This window comes from Somniosus microcephalus, chromosome 21 (genome assembly GCF_052327205.1).
Source record: "Somniosus microcephalus isolate GS21.2 chromosome 21, FLI_Smic_1.0, whole genome shotgun sequence".
Classification (NCBI taxonomy): domain Eukaryota; kingdom Metazoa; phylum Chordata; class Chondrichthyes; order Squaliformes; family Somniosidae; genus Somniosus; species Somniosus microcephalus.
The window spans coordinates 77,641,358-77,658,902 of NC_141007.1; the positions used below are offsets into that span (position 1 = coordinate 77,641,358).

The 17,545-nt window shown below is 45.5% G+C and overlaps 1 protein-coding gene across 4 annotated transcripts in view; it reads right to left on the reverse strand.

Annotated features, from left to right (window-relative positions):
• The window catches only part of mbtd1 (mbt domain containing 1), a 90,554-nt gene that overhangs the window by 35,628 nt on the left and 37,381 nt on the right, over positions 1-17,545 (reverse strand). For all 4 annotated transcript variants that reach the window (XM_085964006.1, XM_085964005.1, XM_085964008.1 and 1 more), the window contains 3 exons: positions 6,468-6,669; positions 3,805-3,938; positions 1,768-1,885 (listed from right to left, as the gene is read on the reverse strand). In XM_085964006.1, the coding sequence (XP_085820132.1) occupies positions 1,768-1,885; positions 3,805-3,938; positions 6,468-6,621 (406 nt within the window). In that variant the 5' untranslated portion in view covers positions 6,622-6,669. The remainder of the gene's footprint in view (positions 1-1,767; positions 1,886-3,804; positions 3,939-6,467; positions 6,670-17,545) is intronic.

Consider the following 17,545-nt stretch of genomic DNA (forward strand, 5'->3'; position numbering starts at 1 on the left):
AAAGGGATATAGATAGACTGAGTGAGTGGGCAGTAAGGTGGCAGATGGAGTATAATGTGGGGAAATGTGAGGTTATTCACTTTGGTAGGAAGAATAGAAAAACAGAATATCTTTTAAATGGTGAGAAACTTTCAAATGTTGGTGTTGAGAGATTTGGGTGTCCTCGTGCAAGAAACACAGAAAGCTAGCATGCAGGTACAGCAAGCAATAAGGAAGGCAAATGGCATGTTGGTCTTTACTGCAAAGGGGTTGGAGTATAAGAGTAAGGAAGTCTTGCTCCAATTGTACAGGGCCTTGGTGAGACCACACCTGGAGTACTGCGCACAGTTTTGGTCTCCTTATCTAAGGAAGGATATGCTTGCCTTAGAGGCGGTGCAACGAAGGTTCACTAGACTGATTCCTGGGATGAGAGGGCTGTCCTATGATGAGAGATTGTGTAGAATGGGCCGATACTCTCTGGAGTTTACAAGAATGAGAGATGATCTAATTGAAACATACAAGATTCTGAGGGGGATTGACAGGGTAGATGCTGAGAGGTTGTTTCCCCTGGCTGGAGAGTCTAGAACCAGGGGTCACAGTCTCAGGATAAGGGGTCGGCCATTTAGGACTGAGATGAGGAGGAATTTCTTCACTCAGAAGGTTGTGAATCTTTGGAATTCTCTGCCCTAGAGGGCTGTGGATAAATTGAGTATATTCAAGGCTGAGATCGATAGATTTTTGGACTCTAGGGGAATCGAGGAATATGGGGATCAGGCAAAAAAGTGGAGTTGAGGTCAATGATCAGCCATGATCTTATTGAATGGCAGAGCAGGCTCGAGGAGCCGTACGGCCGACTCCTGCTCCTATTTCTTATGTTCTTATGCAAGATCACCGGTTGGCGACCAGGAGCAGGAACCCTGGCTGGGTTTTCTTCTGCTCACCCAGGTGTGCCAAGGCCTGCTGTCTTCTCAGTATAGGTGGAGGATCAAACAAGGACAGTAGCATAGTGGTGACCATTACATTTCCGGATTGTTGTAAAAACCCATCTGGTCCACTAATGTCCTTTAGGGAAAGAAAATCTGCCGTCCTTAACTGGTCTATATGTGACTCCAGACACACAGCAATGTGGTTGACTCTTAATTACCCTCTGAAATGGCCCAGCAAGCAACTCAGTTGTATTCAAGAAGGTGACTCGCCGCCACCTTCTCAAAGGCAACTGGGGATGGACAATAAATGCTGGTCTTGTCAGCGACGCCCACATCCTGCGAATGAATAAAAAAAACACCTGGGATCTTACAGTCTGTGTGGCTCAGCTGTTCACTGGGCAAACTCGCTGACCCACACAGGAAGCAGAGCAATACTTCAAAAACTGCTCCTTGTCCTTTCCAAGTGCCTTGACTTTTAAAAACTTCAGCGAGGACCTGCTACATCTTGTCTCCAGCCTGGGAGATGAATAAGCCCAGGAAAGCATGCTACCAGCTGCGTGTGGTACATATCCATGCTAAGGGGTCACCCTTTCTGGTCAGACAGTGCTGCACTATCAATGTAATCAAGACAGAAAAGCAAGGCCACGCAGGGTTTTTAAATAACGTGATCAATGCCCGAAACCTCAAGATACACAAAGTTTTAGTTGAACTGTTAAAAATAAAGAGATAAACAAATGGGGAAATGTACAAAAACCTCAAGACAAGTTTTCCAAATGTGCAAACTAGCTAAAACTTTTTTCCTCCCTAACCCGGTCATTTGTAGTTTTCAGCATAATGCAAGGTACCAGAGACAATGCGTCACCTGCTTTACTCTTGGTTTGGTTCTGTTGTAGGCTTGCCTGGTACTGTGCGTAGGCTGCTAGTTTTGCCACTAAAGGCTGTTTCTGTAAAACTTTGGCCTTCTTTGTTGGAGGTTTTCCCTGTTGAGAAGAAAAATAAGCACAAGTGACAGATTTAATGTCCATTCCAGCAGAGCAAATTCAATGCACTTGACAAGGTCATGGGTTCAAGCCCCACTCCAGAGACTTCAGCACAAAAAATCCAGGCTGACACTCCAGTGCAGTGCTGAGGGAGCGCTGTACTGTCGGAGATGCCAGCTTTCAGATGAGACATTAAACCGAGGCCCCGTCTGCTCTCTCAGGTGGGTGTAAAAGATCCCATGGCACTATTTTGAAGAGGAGCAGGGGAGTTCTCCCCAGTGTCCTGGGGCTAATATTTATCAATCAACATCACTAGAACAGATTATCTGGTCATTATCACATTGCTGTTTGTGGGAGCTTGCTGTGCGCAAATTGGCTGCCGTGTTTCCTACATTAGAACAGTGACTACACTTCAAAAAGTACTTTATTGGCTGCAAAGCACTATGGGACATCCGGTGGTCATGAAAGGCGTTATAGAAATGCAAGTCTTTCTTTCTTTATGGAAAGGACTGACTGTTCGTTTTTGCCACTGTAATTGTGCAGATGGAATCCTTTGCGTCAACAGACTTGGGGGCTGAGATCACACTGCCCAGTAGGAGAAATGAACACTTTGTGAACGATTCCTTAGTTTGTTATTTTAACAAAAACACTGACCAAGGAAATTCAGACAATGTGCTAACAGGTTTGTTGCTAATAATTCCTGGCACAATGTCAACCCCTCCTAACCAGTTCCACAAAGTATTCAGTAACGATTGTTTAAAGAGGGAAAAAAAATAAAAACTGGCGAATCTTCACAACTTGATTTCAAGAGCCAGTGTAACAATCCTTGGACGTTCAGTGTTTAAACACTGAACCTGTTTGGCACAATTAGTAAATTTCTTGCAAAGCGGTTTCAGGCCAATAGATCAAAATGAACACCATCTGCAACATTTTGCCAGTGATGGTGCTGAGGGGTCTAGAAGGAATGATCATTGTAATTGCCAAAGGAGAAGGCAGTTTTGAAGATTGCAGATGAGGTGATGAGGCTGCAAGGAGCAGTTACTAGAATGAGAAGCAGGTGGAGGAACATGGATTGTTTTAGCTTTGATTTAATTGAAATGGTTATCTGCAGGAGCTGTACTCTGGGGAAGGTGCACATGCACTGGAACCTCATCCCACAGGTTTACCATAGGGAAAAGAGGGACAACTTATTAACATCCACACATACAAACCCGTAAGAAGCTCTGTTAACATGCGTTGTTTACATCTCCTGTGGCTTCCCATCACAAAATTTGAGAAAGGGGAGACTAAATAGGGACTCTGACTGATTAGAAAAGTCATCTAATAGTAAATCCCTGAAAATGACTAAAATGCAGTTGTGTCTATTAGCAGTACCACTGTGTAATCAGATCCGTGTGTGAAAGACATGGTTCAAAACACTGCACAAGAGACAGTTCAGTCAATCACAGTCAAAAGCGTCAATTGTAAGCAACGACATTTAGGAGCTCCACGCCGTAAGTAAAGCACAAAAAAACAGCTCCTTTAAAAAGGGTGATTGCCACCTCGGGAGGAGAATAGCTGCTGCCATTTTAAAAGACAGGTTTAGTGACAAGATCTGAAATTGTAGCTACGGTTTATGAATACCACTGGAAAGCTAAACTAACTGTTCAACTGCCATAATGGCACTTAAATGGGGAAGGCGAGCGTCAGGAAACTCCAGGTCAGTCTGGGAACCAATCCAGAGCCATCCAACCTCAAAAAACAAGCTCTATAGGCTGTGTATTGCTGCATACTCAGAACTCTGGCTCTCATTCAAATGAAGAGAGCTGTTCGAAGACGAGCCTCCGCATAACTGAAATCACTGGGAGGGAAGGAGAGCCAAGATGGCAGGTGTACGAGACACAGAAAATCAATGCTACAGTATATACAGGAAATAGTACCTGAAGTCTAGCTAAAATGCTGGCTTTTTTCGAGTTGGATGAGTAGCTTCTGGAGCAGGACACACTGCAGAATCGCTTGGTCTTGGAATAAAAAGCATCCCTCACTCCGACCATCCCACACATCTCACAGGTGGCTAGTGAAGAAGGCACAGAACCATCAGAAAACCAAGCCAAGAGCTCACCAGTGACACGTGCAATCATTCAGTCGCTGTTTCATCACTCAAACAGAGCACAGATTACAGATCATGTTTTTAAAATACACAAAAAATTAGGACTAGGGCGTCACCCTGGGTTAGAAAACTGCCCTTTCTACTCGGGGACCTAGGTTCAAATCCATTCCAGTCCGACTGGGGGACAGTCTTCTAAAACTGCCGGTTGCACAAGGTTCTACAGTAAGCGAGTTGGAGCAGCTTCAGCCCAGCTACAAGTGGGCATGGGTTCACAGCACAGAACTCCCCCAATTGGCCAATGTTACCCAGGCAAGCCATAAGAACATAAGAAATAGGAGTAGGCCATCCGGCCCCTCGAGCCTGCCCCACCATTCAATAAGATCATGGCTAATCTGATCTTGGCCTCAAGTCCACTTTCCCACCCACTCCCCATAACCCTCGACTCCCCTGTAGCTCAAATATCTGTCTATCTCTGCCTTGAATATATTCAATGACTCCGCCTCCACAGCTCTCTGGGGAAGAGCATTCCAAAGATTCACGACCCTCAGAAGAAATTCGTCCTCATCTCAGTTTTAAATGGGTGGCCCCTTATTCTGAATTCCCCCACGAGGGGAAACATCCTCTCTGCATCTACCCTGTCAAGCCCTCTCAGAATCTCATATGTTTCAATAAGATCACCTCTCATTCTTCTAAACTCCAATGAGTACAGACCCAACCTGCTCAAGGATAGAGAATTTGCTCTTCGCAACAGGCTGTACTTCCCAAGCTGGAAATGGGAACCTCAAGGTGCATTTCTATTGGTTTAGTACCAGGTCTCGATCCATGGTCCTGTGCATTTGCCAAGCCTGGTGGCTGGTAAAGATCAAGGCTTTCTGGCTGTTACCTTCAGCAGGTATACCTACTACGCAAGGCCCGTGGATCGGACCGGACAGCATTAGCAAGGCACTAAATCAATGTAACAGCAGCTGCTGACATTTGGGTGCAGAGTTAAATGGGTCCCATTCTCTTGCCTTGATAAGCACCAAAGAAAGAGAGTTATTTTCTCCCTCCGCCCCCCCAAAAAAACAAAAACAAAATTAACCCTCAGAATTTCCAACTGTATGTTATTTATTGTGCTAGAATAGGAGTTTTAAAAACTTCATTAAATTTAACACATTTTACAGTAAAATCCTTCGTCACATATACAGCAATAGCTGATCTAAGTACGACCAAAGGTAGCCTTTACTTCCTACAGAAAGTTGGCAGGGGTCTGCACTCTTGGACCAGTACACGAGTCAAAGCCTGCAGATAAATTCATCAGCTATATAATCACACCCAGCTACCCCATTAGCGGATCCATTACAGCCGAATACCATGCAAAGATAGTGACAATCGAGCAAATATTGGATTTCTCCTCAAAACATTTTTCACCTGCTTTCAAGTGACTTGCCTTTAATGTGAGCAAAATAAGATACCCAAGTGCTGGGGAATTAAACACAATCCTACTTGCTCCCGCAGGAAGCCCCCGGCCCGAATTCCTGGGCCCTTATGTTATTTAGCCATCATTTTACACCAACCATTTTTGTCCATCAGCCATCCTATGGCCTTGAAACCGAGAGTTTTGTGCTGTGGACCTGCATTTACCAGGCAATGGGTTGAGACGGCATCAAACCCATTTCAGTTTGAATCCCGGTAGCCAATCGGAAAAGACTTCCACCCCATCAGTGAGATTGGATTTGAACCCAGGTGAAAATGACTGGAGTCATCAACTGAGCAATGCTGCTCCGCTTCTCCACTGATGGTGACCCAGCTCTCTCAGCCAGCCTCACTAATGCCGCCCCCCAAGACTGTTACCCATTAAATCAGCCCTCAATGCTCATTAATAAAGGAGCTGATTGGTAAGTTCATAAACGGACAATGGGTTGAAACTTTGGGAGTAGTGTGGAGATCCTGGCGACAATGCTGGGATGAAAGTCTCCTCTTACAAATCTTTGTACCCATGGGATTTGAAGAGGTCCGGTGGGGACACTCCCAACACTTCCTGTGATGCTGGTCTATTTAAAGTTTTTCCACAGCTAGTCATGTGTGTGAGACTGCAATGACATGTTGGTCAAAAAGCTGAATTGCCCACAGACTTCGTGCTCGATCAGGAATTCTGAAAACTGAAGAGTTTTTTTTTAAGTAAGTTAGTTGGCAAATCTTGCCTAATTCATTCATTCTGACCAGACACAGGACACACATCATAGATTTCACACGAAGGAAATAGGTGACAGACATGGGTCACCAGCTTTAGGTGGCATTTGGAAACCGGTTCTAATAAGCAGAAGGCTGGAAGCTGGATAACGGGACCACTGTGTTTGGACTTGGCATTCGAGACAATAGTGTGAATGGGAAGAGCTGGGTCCAATCGTATTCTATACAGTGAACTCCAATCCACATCATGGTACTCTGGCCATCTTGTAATAGCCCATGAGAAGGACTAACTAATGCACAAGAGGGAACTCTTGGACTGACCCATTCCAGATTTGCCATCTGGGTACGTGTAGACTTGTCCATTGGTTTTGATGAGTGGGAGACTGGCCGGTATCGAGGTAACTTCCTCTTCGCTCTCGTCAGAGCTGGAGCTGCTGCTGCTATCCTCACTGCAGCTGTCATAGCCGTCAAACATTCCAAACGAATCCCTCCTCTTCCTCTCTGACCGTGGGGAGTGCTCAGTCTGCAAACAGATTACAAAACATTTCAGGGTGTACCGCAGTAGATAGCCCACACTCTAGGAGCAAGAGTGGCTTTTGCACGGCTTGCTTGGATGCTTATGTATCAAGACTGAGAATGACTTTCTCCCAAGCTTCCATTAATCCTACTCAAAACAAACACTTGGAGGTGACTGAATGTACCTTGAATGTTACTACCTCTTATTTTTCCTCCCTCTGTTCAGCACATCCCCATCAGAGCATAGATATGACAGCAAAAAGAGTGCAGAAAAACCACAGACACAAACCTGCACCTATTACTCCACTGCATACCCCTCTGCCAGTGGTCTCCTCACCTCTGGTTCCCACAATTTACTCACCCACTGCCCAAAGAGGACAAAAGCCAAAAGTAAAGGCTGCGGCTGCTGCAGTGGACTTTGCACAACACCCCGTTTGTGAACTGACCTCTCCTTCCTCCATCATTTCCAAACATAACCTGCTGTTAGAGGCGGCTAACAAGATTACAGTTGTGACCCAATAGATTTGCACCAATCAGGATCAGTACATGAAGCTTGGACAACATCTGAATAGGAAGACCCCAATAAAGTGAAGGTTTTGTTCAAAGGCATTTCAGTTAATCACAGTAACTGAAGAGAAAGTCAGTTCCATAATATTCAAGTACTGTACCCCAGCTCTCGACATGAATGAACTCTGTCTCCCTCCTCCTTCATCCAGTTTCCTGACCTTATCCCATCCCTCCTGTTGTGGGACACAGTTCCAAAAGCACCAACTATCCTCCAATATTACACCCAAGTGATCAGAGTGCCAACATTCAACTAAGAGAAGGGCTGGGTGGGGGGGGGGGGGGTCGAGACAGAGAAAGAGCATCACAGTTGAACCCAATTCTGACTTCCAAGCACACACATTTTCCAGGAGGAGTCACTGGTTATTAATTCCGAGCAGGAGCCTTCAGCCCTGCCTGGGATGCCGAGGCATATTGTACAGGCCCCTTAAGTGAGAAACGAGCCCGGATTGTGCATGCAGTCCATAATTCAGTAATACCCCGAGCTGCACATTTGTCCAGTCAGCCACTGGGGTTCACAAACAAAGCTTTATATTCCAAAAAGGAAAGAACACTCTGGTTTTATTTGCAAGCTGTTTTGCATTTCCATCTCCCTGCAGCACATACTATTCAATAGTGGAGACAATAGGAAGGTGGCAGCCCTGGACCTCAGCTGGTTGCAGTCTGTACCTAGCCCCTAGGTGTGAATGAGGGCAGTGAGCCCACCAGATTGAAAAGCACCTATTTCACATTCTACACTTCTCCTTTATACCACAGCAATAGAACAGCAGTTCACTAAGATATCACAGGTGCACTTCTCAGCAAGAATGGGATTCCCCAAGTAATACGTGGTCAGACTTCACATAAAACCCAAGGGAACCTGCCTTTTAACATTACGAGAAGCAGAACTGATGAAGCATGACACACATTTTACCAGTTTAAAAAAGAAAGTACAATCACCGCTAACCTTTCTTGGCTCATTACTCTGCACAAAGTCCTGAGATTACCATCTGTAAATTCTGTCCATTTCTATTCTCAATGGGATTCTCCGCTCAATGGTTGGCAGTGTGTCAAAGCTCTAGTCTTGCACTTCCCGGAGAATACACAACCCCCGTTTATTACACAAAGTTAACAATGCCATCAGGCACAGAGACAGCACAACTTCCAACAAGACAACCGGGACCTGTTAAATGACAGGATTTGTGGGGACTTGTTGGTAACAGCAGGTGTTTCCCAGCAAGCGGAGCATTCCTCGGACAGGGATCACATCAGCAGCTCACGTTAAAGAGTGCAGAGAGAGCACTTCAGTTTGCCGATTACTGCACACAGACCGCTTTTAATTCACATTTTTAAAACTACCAAGCAGTTATGAGAAACTGAAGTGACTGCTTTTTAGGCCTTAGTTTTAAACAAAAGTACAGAGGAGGGTGTGCAAACAGCCCATCCTTGCAAGGAAAGTTCCAGTCACCCTCATCACAGCATCGAACCGTCAGCTTAGTGGCTCAGTGGGCAGCACTCTCGCCTCGGAGTCAGAAAGCTGTGGGTTCAAATCCCAATCCAGAGACTTGAGCACATAATCTAGGCTGACACTCCAGTGCAGTACTGAGGGAGTGCTACACTGTTGGCAGTGCCATCTCTGGATGAGACATTCATAGAATCATAGAAATTTACAGCACAGAATGAGGCCATTCGGTCCATCTTGTCCGTGCCAGACAACAAAGAGCTATCCACCCTCATCACACTTTCCAGCACTTGGTCTGTAGCCTTGCAGGCTACAGCACTTCAAGTGCATATCAAAAGTGCTTTTTAAATGTGATGAGGGTTTCTGCCTCCACCACTCTTTCAGGCAGCGAGTTGTAGACCCCCAGCACCCTCTGGGTGAAAACATTTCTCCTCAAATCCCCTCTAAACTTCTGACCAATTACTTTAAATCTATGCCCCCTGGTTATTGACCCTTCTGCTAAGGAAAATCGGTCCTTCCTATCCACTCTATCTAGGCCCCTCAATTTTATACACCTCAATTAGGTCCTCCCCTCAGCCTCCTCTGTTGCAAAGAAAACAACCCCAGCCTGGCCAATCTTTCCCCATAGCTAAAATTCCCCAGCCCAGGCAACATCTCCTCTGCACCCCCTTCAGTGCAATCACATCCTTCCTGTAATGTGGTGACCAGAACTGCACGCGGTATTCTAGCTGAGGCCTAGCTAGTGTTTTACACAGTTCAAGCATAACTTCTCTGCTCTTTTATCAGCCAAGGCATAGAATATAGGAAAGTATCCTGTATGCCTTCTAAAGCACCTTATCTACCTGTCTTGCCACCTTCAGGGATCTGTGGACATGCACTCCAAGGTCCCTCTGATCTTCTTCACTTCTCAGTGTCCTACCATTTATTGTGTATTCCCTTGCCTTGTTAGCCCTCCCCAAATGCATTACCTCACACTTGTCCAGATTGAATTCCATTTGCCACTGTTCTGCCCACCTGACCAGTCCATTGTTATCTTCCTGCAGTCTACAGCTTTCTTCTTCATTATCAACCACACGGCCAATTTTTGTATCATCTGCAAACTTCTCAATCATACTTCCTACATTCAAGTCCAAATCATTGATATATACCACAAAAAGCAAAGGACCCAGTACTGAGCCCTGCAGAACCCCACTGGAAACAGCCTTCCAGTCACAAACACCCTTCGGCCATTACCCTTTGTTTCCTGCCTCTGAGCCAATTTTGGATCCAACTTGCCACTTTGCCTTGGATCCCAGGGGCTTTTACTTTCGTGACTAGTCTTCCATGAGGGACCTTATCAAAAGCCTTGCTAAAATCCATATAGACATCAAACGCACCACCCTCATCGACTCTCCGTGTTACCTCCTCAAAAAATTCAATCAAGTTAAACCAGGTGAAAGTAAAAGTTCCCATGGCACGATTCGAAATAGAGCAGAGGGGTTATTCCCAGTGTCCTGGGGCCAATATTTATCCCTCAATCAACATCACTAAAAACAGATGATCTGGTCATGATGACATTGCTGTTTGTGGGATCTTGCGGTGTGCAAATTGGCTGCCGCGTTTCCTACATTAGAACAGTGACTACACTTCAAAAAGTACTTGATTGGCTGTAAAGCACTTTGGGACGTCCGGTGGTGGTGAAAGGCGCTATATAAATGCAAGTCTTTCTTTCTTGATTTATTCCAGTGTCTCCTTCCCTACCCGGAGAGATTTCAAACATGAACTCGCTCTTGGTGTGAAGTAGTGCTTGCCTTTTACCAAGTTGTAACTATGCCCCCTCGTCCTCCTGCTGAGGTTTCATTTTAAATCATGCTGATATACTGCCATAAGGTCGCCTCAAATGCCTGCTTTCAAGGCTGAAGAGTCCAAGTTTCCTAGTCTAACTTCAGGACTCAGTCACCCGACACCTAATGGCTCTTCTCTGCAACTCCAGGGCTGGGATGTTACCCTGTGTATTGGCGACCAGAACTACGCGCAGTACCCGAGGAGTGGCCCCGTGCAGAGAAGTTTCCTGCCCTCAGTTTTGACCCGACAGAGTGAGCTTCTGCTGGGGTACCGCTCCACCCTCTGAAACGTCACCCAAGTGCCCATTTTTCATGTGAATAACTGCAGGCTACTTGATCATGAAGGGCCTGTGCTCTCCTGAAATTCATACAAGGACGCTTGCAGCAGAGCTCACTGGACTGCAACTAAATCCTGGATCATTTTTCATCTCCCAAGAGCAACAAAACCAATGAAAGCAGCCCACTGCAGCCACACCCAAGATCAGTGAACTCAGCGTGGACTTGGCACCTCGCTGGTTTTATGGCTCAGTATCATGCCACACGATGCACTAAGCCACAGTGAGTCAAGGGCTTAAGAGATTTACAGCCGAGAGTATCTTTTGGACCTGTTCAAGAAAACACATTTCAAATATTACATTGGGCTCTGGTGTTTCATCTTCGCATGCTTATTTAGTTCCCACAAGGTCTACTCAATGGAGGGACACCAAAGACCAGCTTCAGCAGTTTCCAAATAACAGAGCACACAAGCATCTCGTGTCCATTGCAATATTCATGCAACCAACCAGTTTACAGAATTAAATAATGACTAAATCAGAATACAGTGATGTGATAGTGTAGTTATGGTACTGGACGAGCGACTCATAGAATCAAAGAGGTTTACAGCACAGGAGGTCATTCGGCCCATCGTGTCTGTGCTGGAGATTCATGGGCCGGGGAGATTCACGGAGTGGTGTGATTTAGAAATCTACTGGGACTCCCAGAGGTCGAGAGTTCCAATTCCACCATGGCACGTTCTGAAGTAATCTGGTAATTTGTGGACTTGCACTAGGGGGCAAAGAATAAGAACATAAGAAATAGGAGCAGGAGTCGGCCATTTGGCCCCTCGAGCCTGCTCCGCCATTCAATAAGATCATGGCTGATCTGGTTTTGGTCTGAACTCCACTTTCCCGCTCGCTCCCCATATCCCTCGACTCCCCTGTAGCTCAAATATCTGTCAATCTCTGCCTTGAATATATTCAATGACTCCGCCTCCACAGCTCTCTGGGGTAAAGAATTCCAAAGGTTCACGACCCTCAGAAGAAATTCCTCCTCATCTCCGTTTTAATTGGGCGACCCATTATTCTGAAACTATGCCCTCTAGTTCTAGATTCCCCCACGAGGGGAAACATCCTCTCTACATCGACCCTGTCAAGTCCCCTCAGAATCTCGTTTCAATAAGATCCCCTCTCATTCTTCTAAACTCCAGTGAGTACAGGCCCAACCTGTTCAACCTTTCCTCATAAGACAACCCCTTCAACTCAGAAATCAACCTCGTGAACCTTCTCTGAACTGCCTCCAATGCAAGTATATCCTTTCTTAAATAAGGAGACCAAAATTGCACACAGTACTCCGGATGTTTTAAGAAAGGAGAGAGACAGAAAGCAGGAAACTATAGACCAGTTAGCCTAACATCTGTCATTGGGAAAATGCTGGAGTCCATCATTAAGGAAGCAGTAGCAGGGCATTAGGAAAATCATAATGCAGTCAAGCACAGTCAGCATGGTTTTATGAAAGGGAAATCATTTTTAACAAATTTGCTGGAGTTCTTTAAGGATGTAACGAGCAGGGTGGACAAAAGTGAACCAGTAGATGTCGTGTATTTAGATTTCCAGAAGGCATTTGATAAGGTGCCACATAAAAGGTTACTGCATAAGATAAGAGCTCACGGAGTTGGGGGTAATATATTAGCATGAATAGAGAATTGGCTAACTAACCGAAAGCAGAGAGTCGGGATAAATGGGTCATTTTCCGGTTGGCAAACAGTAACTAGTGGGGTGCCACAGGGATCAGCGCTGGGGCCTCAACTATTTACAATCTACATTAATGACTTGGATGAAGGGACCGAGTGTAATGTAGCCAAGTTTGCAGATGATACAAAGATGGGTGGGAAAGCAAGTTGTGCAGAGGACTCAAAGAATCTGCAAAGGGATATAGGCAGGCTAAGTGAGTGGGCAAACATTTGGCAGATGGAGTATAATGTGGGAAAGTGCGAGGTTATACACTTTGGCAGGAAAAATAAAAAGGCAAATTATTATTTAAATAGAGAGATTACAAAATGCTACAGTTCAGAGGGACCTGGGGGTCCTTGCGCATGAAACACAAAAAGTTAGCATGCAGGTACAGCAAGTAATCAAAAAGGCAAATGGAATGTTGGCCTTTATTTCAAGGAGGTTGGAGTATAAAAGCAGGGAAGTCCTGCTACAACAGTACAAGGTATTGGTGAGACCACACTGGAGTACTGCGTACAGTTTTGGTCTCCTTATTTAAGGAAGGATATACTTGCATTGGAGGCAGTTCAGAGACGATTCACGAGGTTAATTCCAGAGATGAGGGGGTTGACTTATGAGGAAAGGTTGAGCAGGCTAGGCCTATACTCTCAGGAATTTAGAAGAATGAGAGGTGATCGTATTGCAACATAAGATACTGAGGGGGCTCGACAAGGTAGATGCAGAGAGGATGTTTCCCCTCGTGGGGAAATCCAGAACTTGGAGGCACAGTCTTAGATTAAGGGTCGCCCTTTTAGAACTGAGGTGAGGAGGAATTTCTTCTCTCAGAGGGTCGTAAATCTGTGGAATTCTCTGCCCCAGAGAGCCGTGAAGGCTGGGTCATTAAATACATTTATAGTGAAGATAGGCAGATTTTTGCAAGATAAGGGAGTGAATGGTTATGGGGAGTGGGCAGGGAAGTGGCTTTGAGCCCGAGATCAGCCATGATCTTATTGAATGGCGGAGCAGGCTCGAGAGGCCAAGTGGCCTATTCCTGCTCCAATTTCTTATGTTCTTATGTAGATGTGTTCTCACCAACGTCCTGTACAGTTGCAGCAAGACTTTCCTACTTTTATACTCCATTCCCTTTGCAATAAAGGCCAACACTCTATTTGCCTTCCTAATTACTTGCTGTACCTGCATGCTAACTTTTCGTGTTTCATGAACAAGGACCCCCAGATCCCTCTGTACCTCAGCATTTTGTAGTCTCTTTCCATTTAAATAATAATTTGCTTTTTTATTCTTCCTACCAAAGTGAATAACATCTCATTTGCCCACATTATACTCCATCTGCCAAATTTTTGCCCACTCACTTAACCTATTTATATCCCTTTGCAGACTCTGTGTCCTCCTCACAACTTGCTTTCCCACCTATCTTTGTATCATCAGCAAATTTGGCTACAGTACACTCGGTCCCTTCATCCAAGTCATTAATATAGATTGTAAATAGTTGAGGCTCCAGCACTGATCCCTGTGGCACCCCACTAGTTACAGTTTGCCAACCTGAAAATGACCCATTTATCCCGACACTCTGTTTTCTGTTAGTTAGCCAATCCTCTATCCTTGCTAATACATTACCCCCAACCCCGTGAGCTGTTATCTTGTGAAGTAACCTTTTATGTGGCACCTTAATGAATGAGCATCAAAACTGCTTCTTGTAAAAACCTGCCTGTCCTTCAGTGCAGGGAGCGTGGTCACCCCTGCCTGATTGGACTCCCATCCCGCAGTATATCAGAGCAACCATCGATGGTCAATAAATGTAGCACTGCCCACATCCGAGAACAAACAGTCTGTAACGTAAAAAACTGCCACTGCCCTAGTTTGGCATCATCTGCAAATGTGACCAACTTACACTGTGCTTTTGAATCCAATTCTGAAGCAATAGGAGTGCCCGTAGATTTCTAAATCACACCACTCGGTGCATCTCCCCGACCCACATTACTCCCCTTATTAGGAGCTGCTGCTGATACATCTCTCTCAACCAATTCCTTATCCAGCTTCAAGTTTTACCTCAGATACCCGCGACATGTGGAACTTCGTTAAAGAGCAACAAGAATGTTCCCAATTATAGAGGTGGGTTGCAGCGAAAGAATACAGAAGCTTGCACTGTGCTGTCTAGAAAGGTGGTGGTTAAGGAGCAGCCTCACTGAAGGTATATAAAGTATTGGACAGCACAGATAATGTGAACCCAGAATATTACTCGAAGGTTAGTCAGACTGGTAGAAACAATAGGACATGAATTTAGATGATGATGAATGTTTGGAATGATCTACCAGGTCAGGCAGTGGACTCTGATGTTCGGAGAGCAGATGCGGTTGGGCTGATTGCTTTAAAACATTAGAGGGTGAGCTCGATGGTCAACTGTCCTTCTCTCATCCTTTACTTTCTCCTGTTCTTCCTCAAACTGAAAATGTCACAATGTTCATGTGTTTGTACTGAGCAGGCTGCACACTCTGCTGTGAAGTAGGTTTCCATCACTGTAGATTGATGAGTCAGCTCGTGGGCCAAGTCACAAGCGAGCTCAAATCAGCCTCATTCATAAATAAAGCTACTGGCTGACCCCAACACAGGTCGGCCCTTCATTCACTGAACTGCAGTTTCTCGCTCTCCCACCCCAAAATCATCCCATGGCAGAGGCTACAAATTCACCTTGCGGCTAATTCCAGAAATCAAAGCCAACACAGGTACATGAAGCGTGGGGGAATACGGATGAGAAAGTGGAAGGAAAGGAAAGAAAGAAGTGAAAGACACACACTTCCCCAGAGAAAGGGGAACCTCTCCAGTTACTGCAGCTATTTCTCGTTCACCTCCCAGACACCTGTAGAGACACAGGAGCAGATTACCCGTCACCGCCCAGACAGCTGCAGAGACACAGGAGCAGATTACCCGTCACCGCCCAGACAGCTGTAGAGACACAGGAGCAGATTACCCGTCACCGCCCAGACAGCTGTAGAGACACAGGAGCAGATTACCCGTCACCGCCCAGACAGCTGCAGAGACACAGGAGCAGATTACCCGTCACTGCCCAGACAGCTGTAGAGACACAGGAGCAGATTACCCGTCACCGCCCAGACAGCTGTAGAGACACAGGAGCAGATTACCCGTCACCGCCCAGACAGCTGTAGAGACACAGGAGCAGATTACCCGTCACCGCCCAGACAGCTGTAGAGACACAGGAGCAGATTACCCGTCACCGCCCAGACAGCTGTAGAGACACAGGAGCAGATTACCCGTCACTGCCCAGACAGCTGTAGAGACACAGGAGCAGATTACCCGTCACCGCCCAGACAGCTGTAGAGACACAGGAGCAGATTACCCGTCACTGCCCAGACAGCTGTAGAGACACAGGAGCAGATTACCCGTCACCGCCCAGACAGCTGTAGAGACACAGGAGCAGATTACCCGTCACTGCCCAGACAGCTGTAGAGACACAGGAGCAGATCACCTGTCACCGCCCAGACAGCTGTAGAGACACAGGAGCAGATTACCCGTCACTGCCCAGACAGCTGTAGAGACACAGGAGCAGATCACCTGCCCTATCAGCCAGCGCACAGTGGGAGAAACATGGCAAAACAATTGCACTTACCCCAAAAGTGTCAGCATACCAAATTTCTAATACAGGTATCGAAAACTTTCAATTCATTAGTGGGTAAAGTTAGTGAGTGTCTAATCAAGAAAACTCGCTTTCATTCCGTTCTAGAATTCACTACAAAAACAGAAGCTGGAAATCCCAAACTTTTCATTACTGAACATTTAAAAAAAAAAATTAAGTGGCAAGCACCAAAAGTGGTGACGAACTCATATCAACAGGTTGCTGCTCAGCTGCAGATCAGACATTATGGGAAGGGTAGCAAAGGTAAGAGGAAGAAAACAGGGATTGCGAGGAGTGCATTTACAACGGGCCACTGCAACATGAGGAATAACTTGCTCCACAGCACAGAAGCAACTGGCCAATATCAGCAAGATGACTGTTCAAGATCATTCAGCACAACTGCCCCAAAGAACCAGTCTCCAGGCCATCCACAAGATGCTCTGTAAGACTCACTCTTCCTCTCTACAACCTGCACACGATGTACGCCCAGTAATTAATAGCAATTTTTTTTTATTTTTTTATATAAGGATAATTTCAATTCAAGTCGAGACAGCAAGTGCTGTTAATAAAACCAGTTACAGGATTCTTTTGACCAACAAGCCATTGATCAGCAGATACAAAGATACAATAGATGATACAATCCATTATAACTGTTCTGCCTTGATCAGAAACTTTTTGTTTTAATATGTAACCAACTCAAAACTCATTGTGCAAGAGGACAAATCAAATCATACTGCATGTTATAAGCAGAATACTTGAAGGTACAAGGTACCATATTCATTTGAAATAAAAGTCGTTAGATTGCAGATCATTTCGTTCTCTCCTGTCATCAGTGTCATCTCTTTTCAGTTATGAAATTGCGAAGAACTATATAACATACTGCACAGCGAGAACAATACATGAGGTATGAAATGAGGTCACCATCTTTGTGAATACAATAGCAAGTCACCTGCTCCGAGGATTCCACAAATGCAGATCTGCAGCAAATTCATAAAAATGGGACACAGCTGGATCCCTCCACAACTTCCCGTAGGGAAAGGTCAGATTACATGGTGGAGTGATGTGAAGATACACACAGATACCAGTGCCAAGACACAGCCTACAGCTCAGTGACACTGCATGACAATGTTTTTTAAATTGAGAAAAACAGAAGGAGGACTGATGCCCATGGTGCAGGACTCCACCAAGGCTTAAATGAGGAGAAAGAGTAAGGTAAACCAATAGTGATTAACCAACAGGAATCAGGGTTACTAAAAGCCTGCAGATTGCAGAAGGAAGGGAAGGCTGAGGGAAGGAGCTCCACAGAACTCTCTCACTGCCCGAAGTCTCGGGCTTGTCCATTTCTTTTAATTGTTCGCAGGATGTGGGGAACGCTGACAATACAACATTTATTGCCCATCACTGCGGAGGTGGCGGTGGGCCTTCTCCGTATGGTAGAC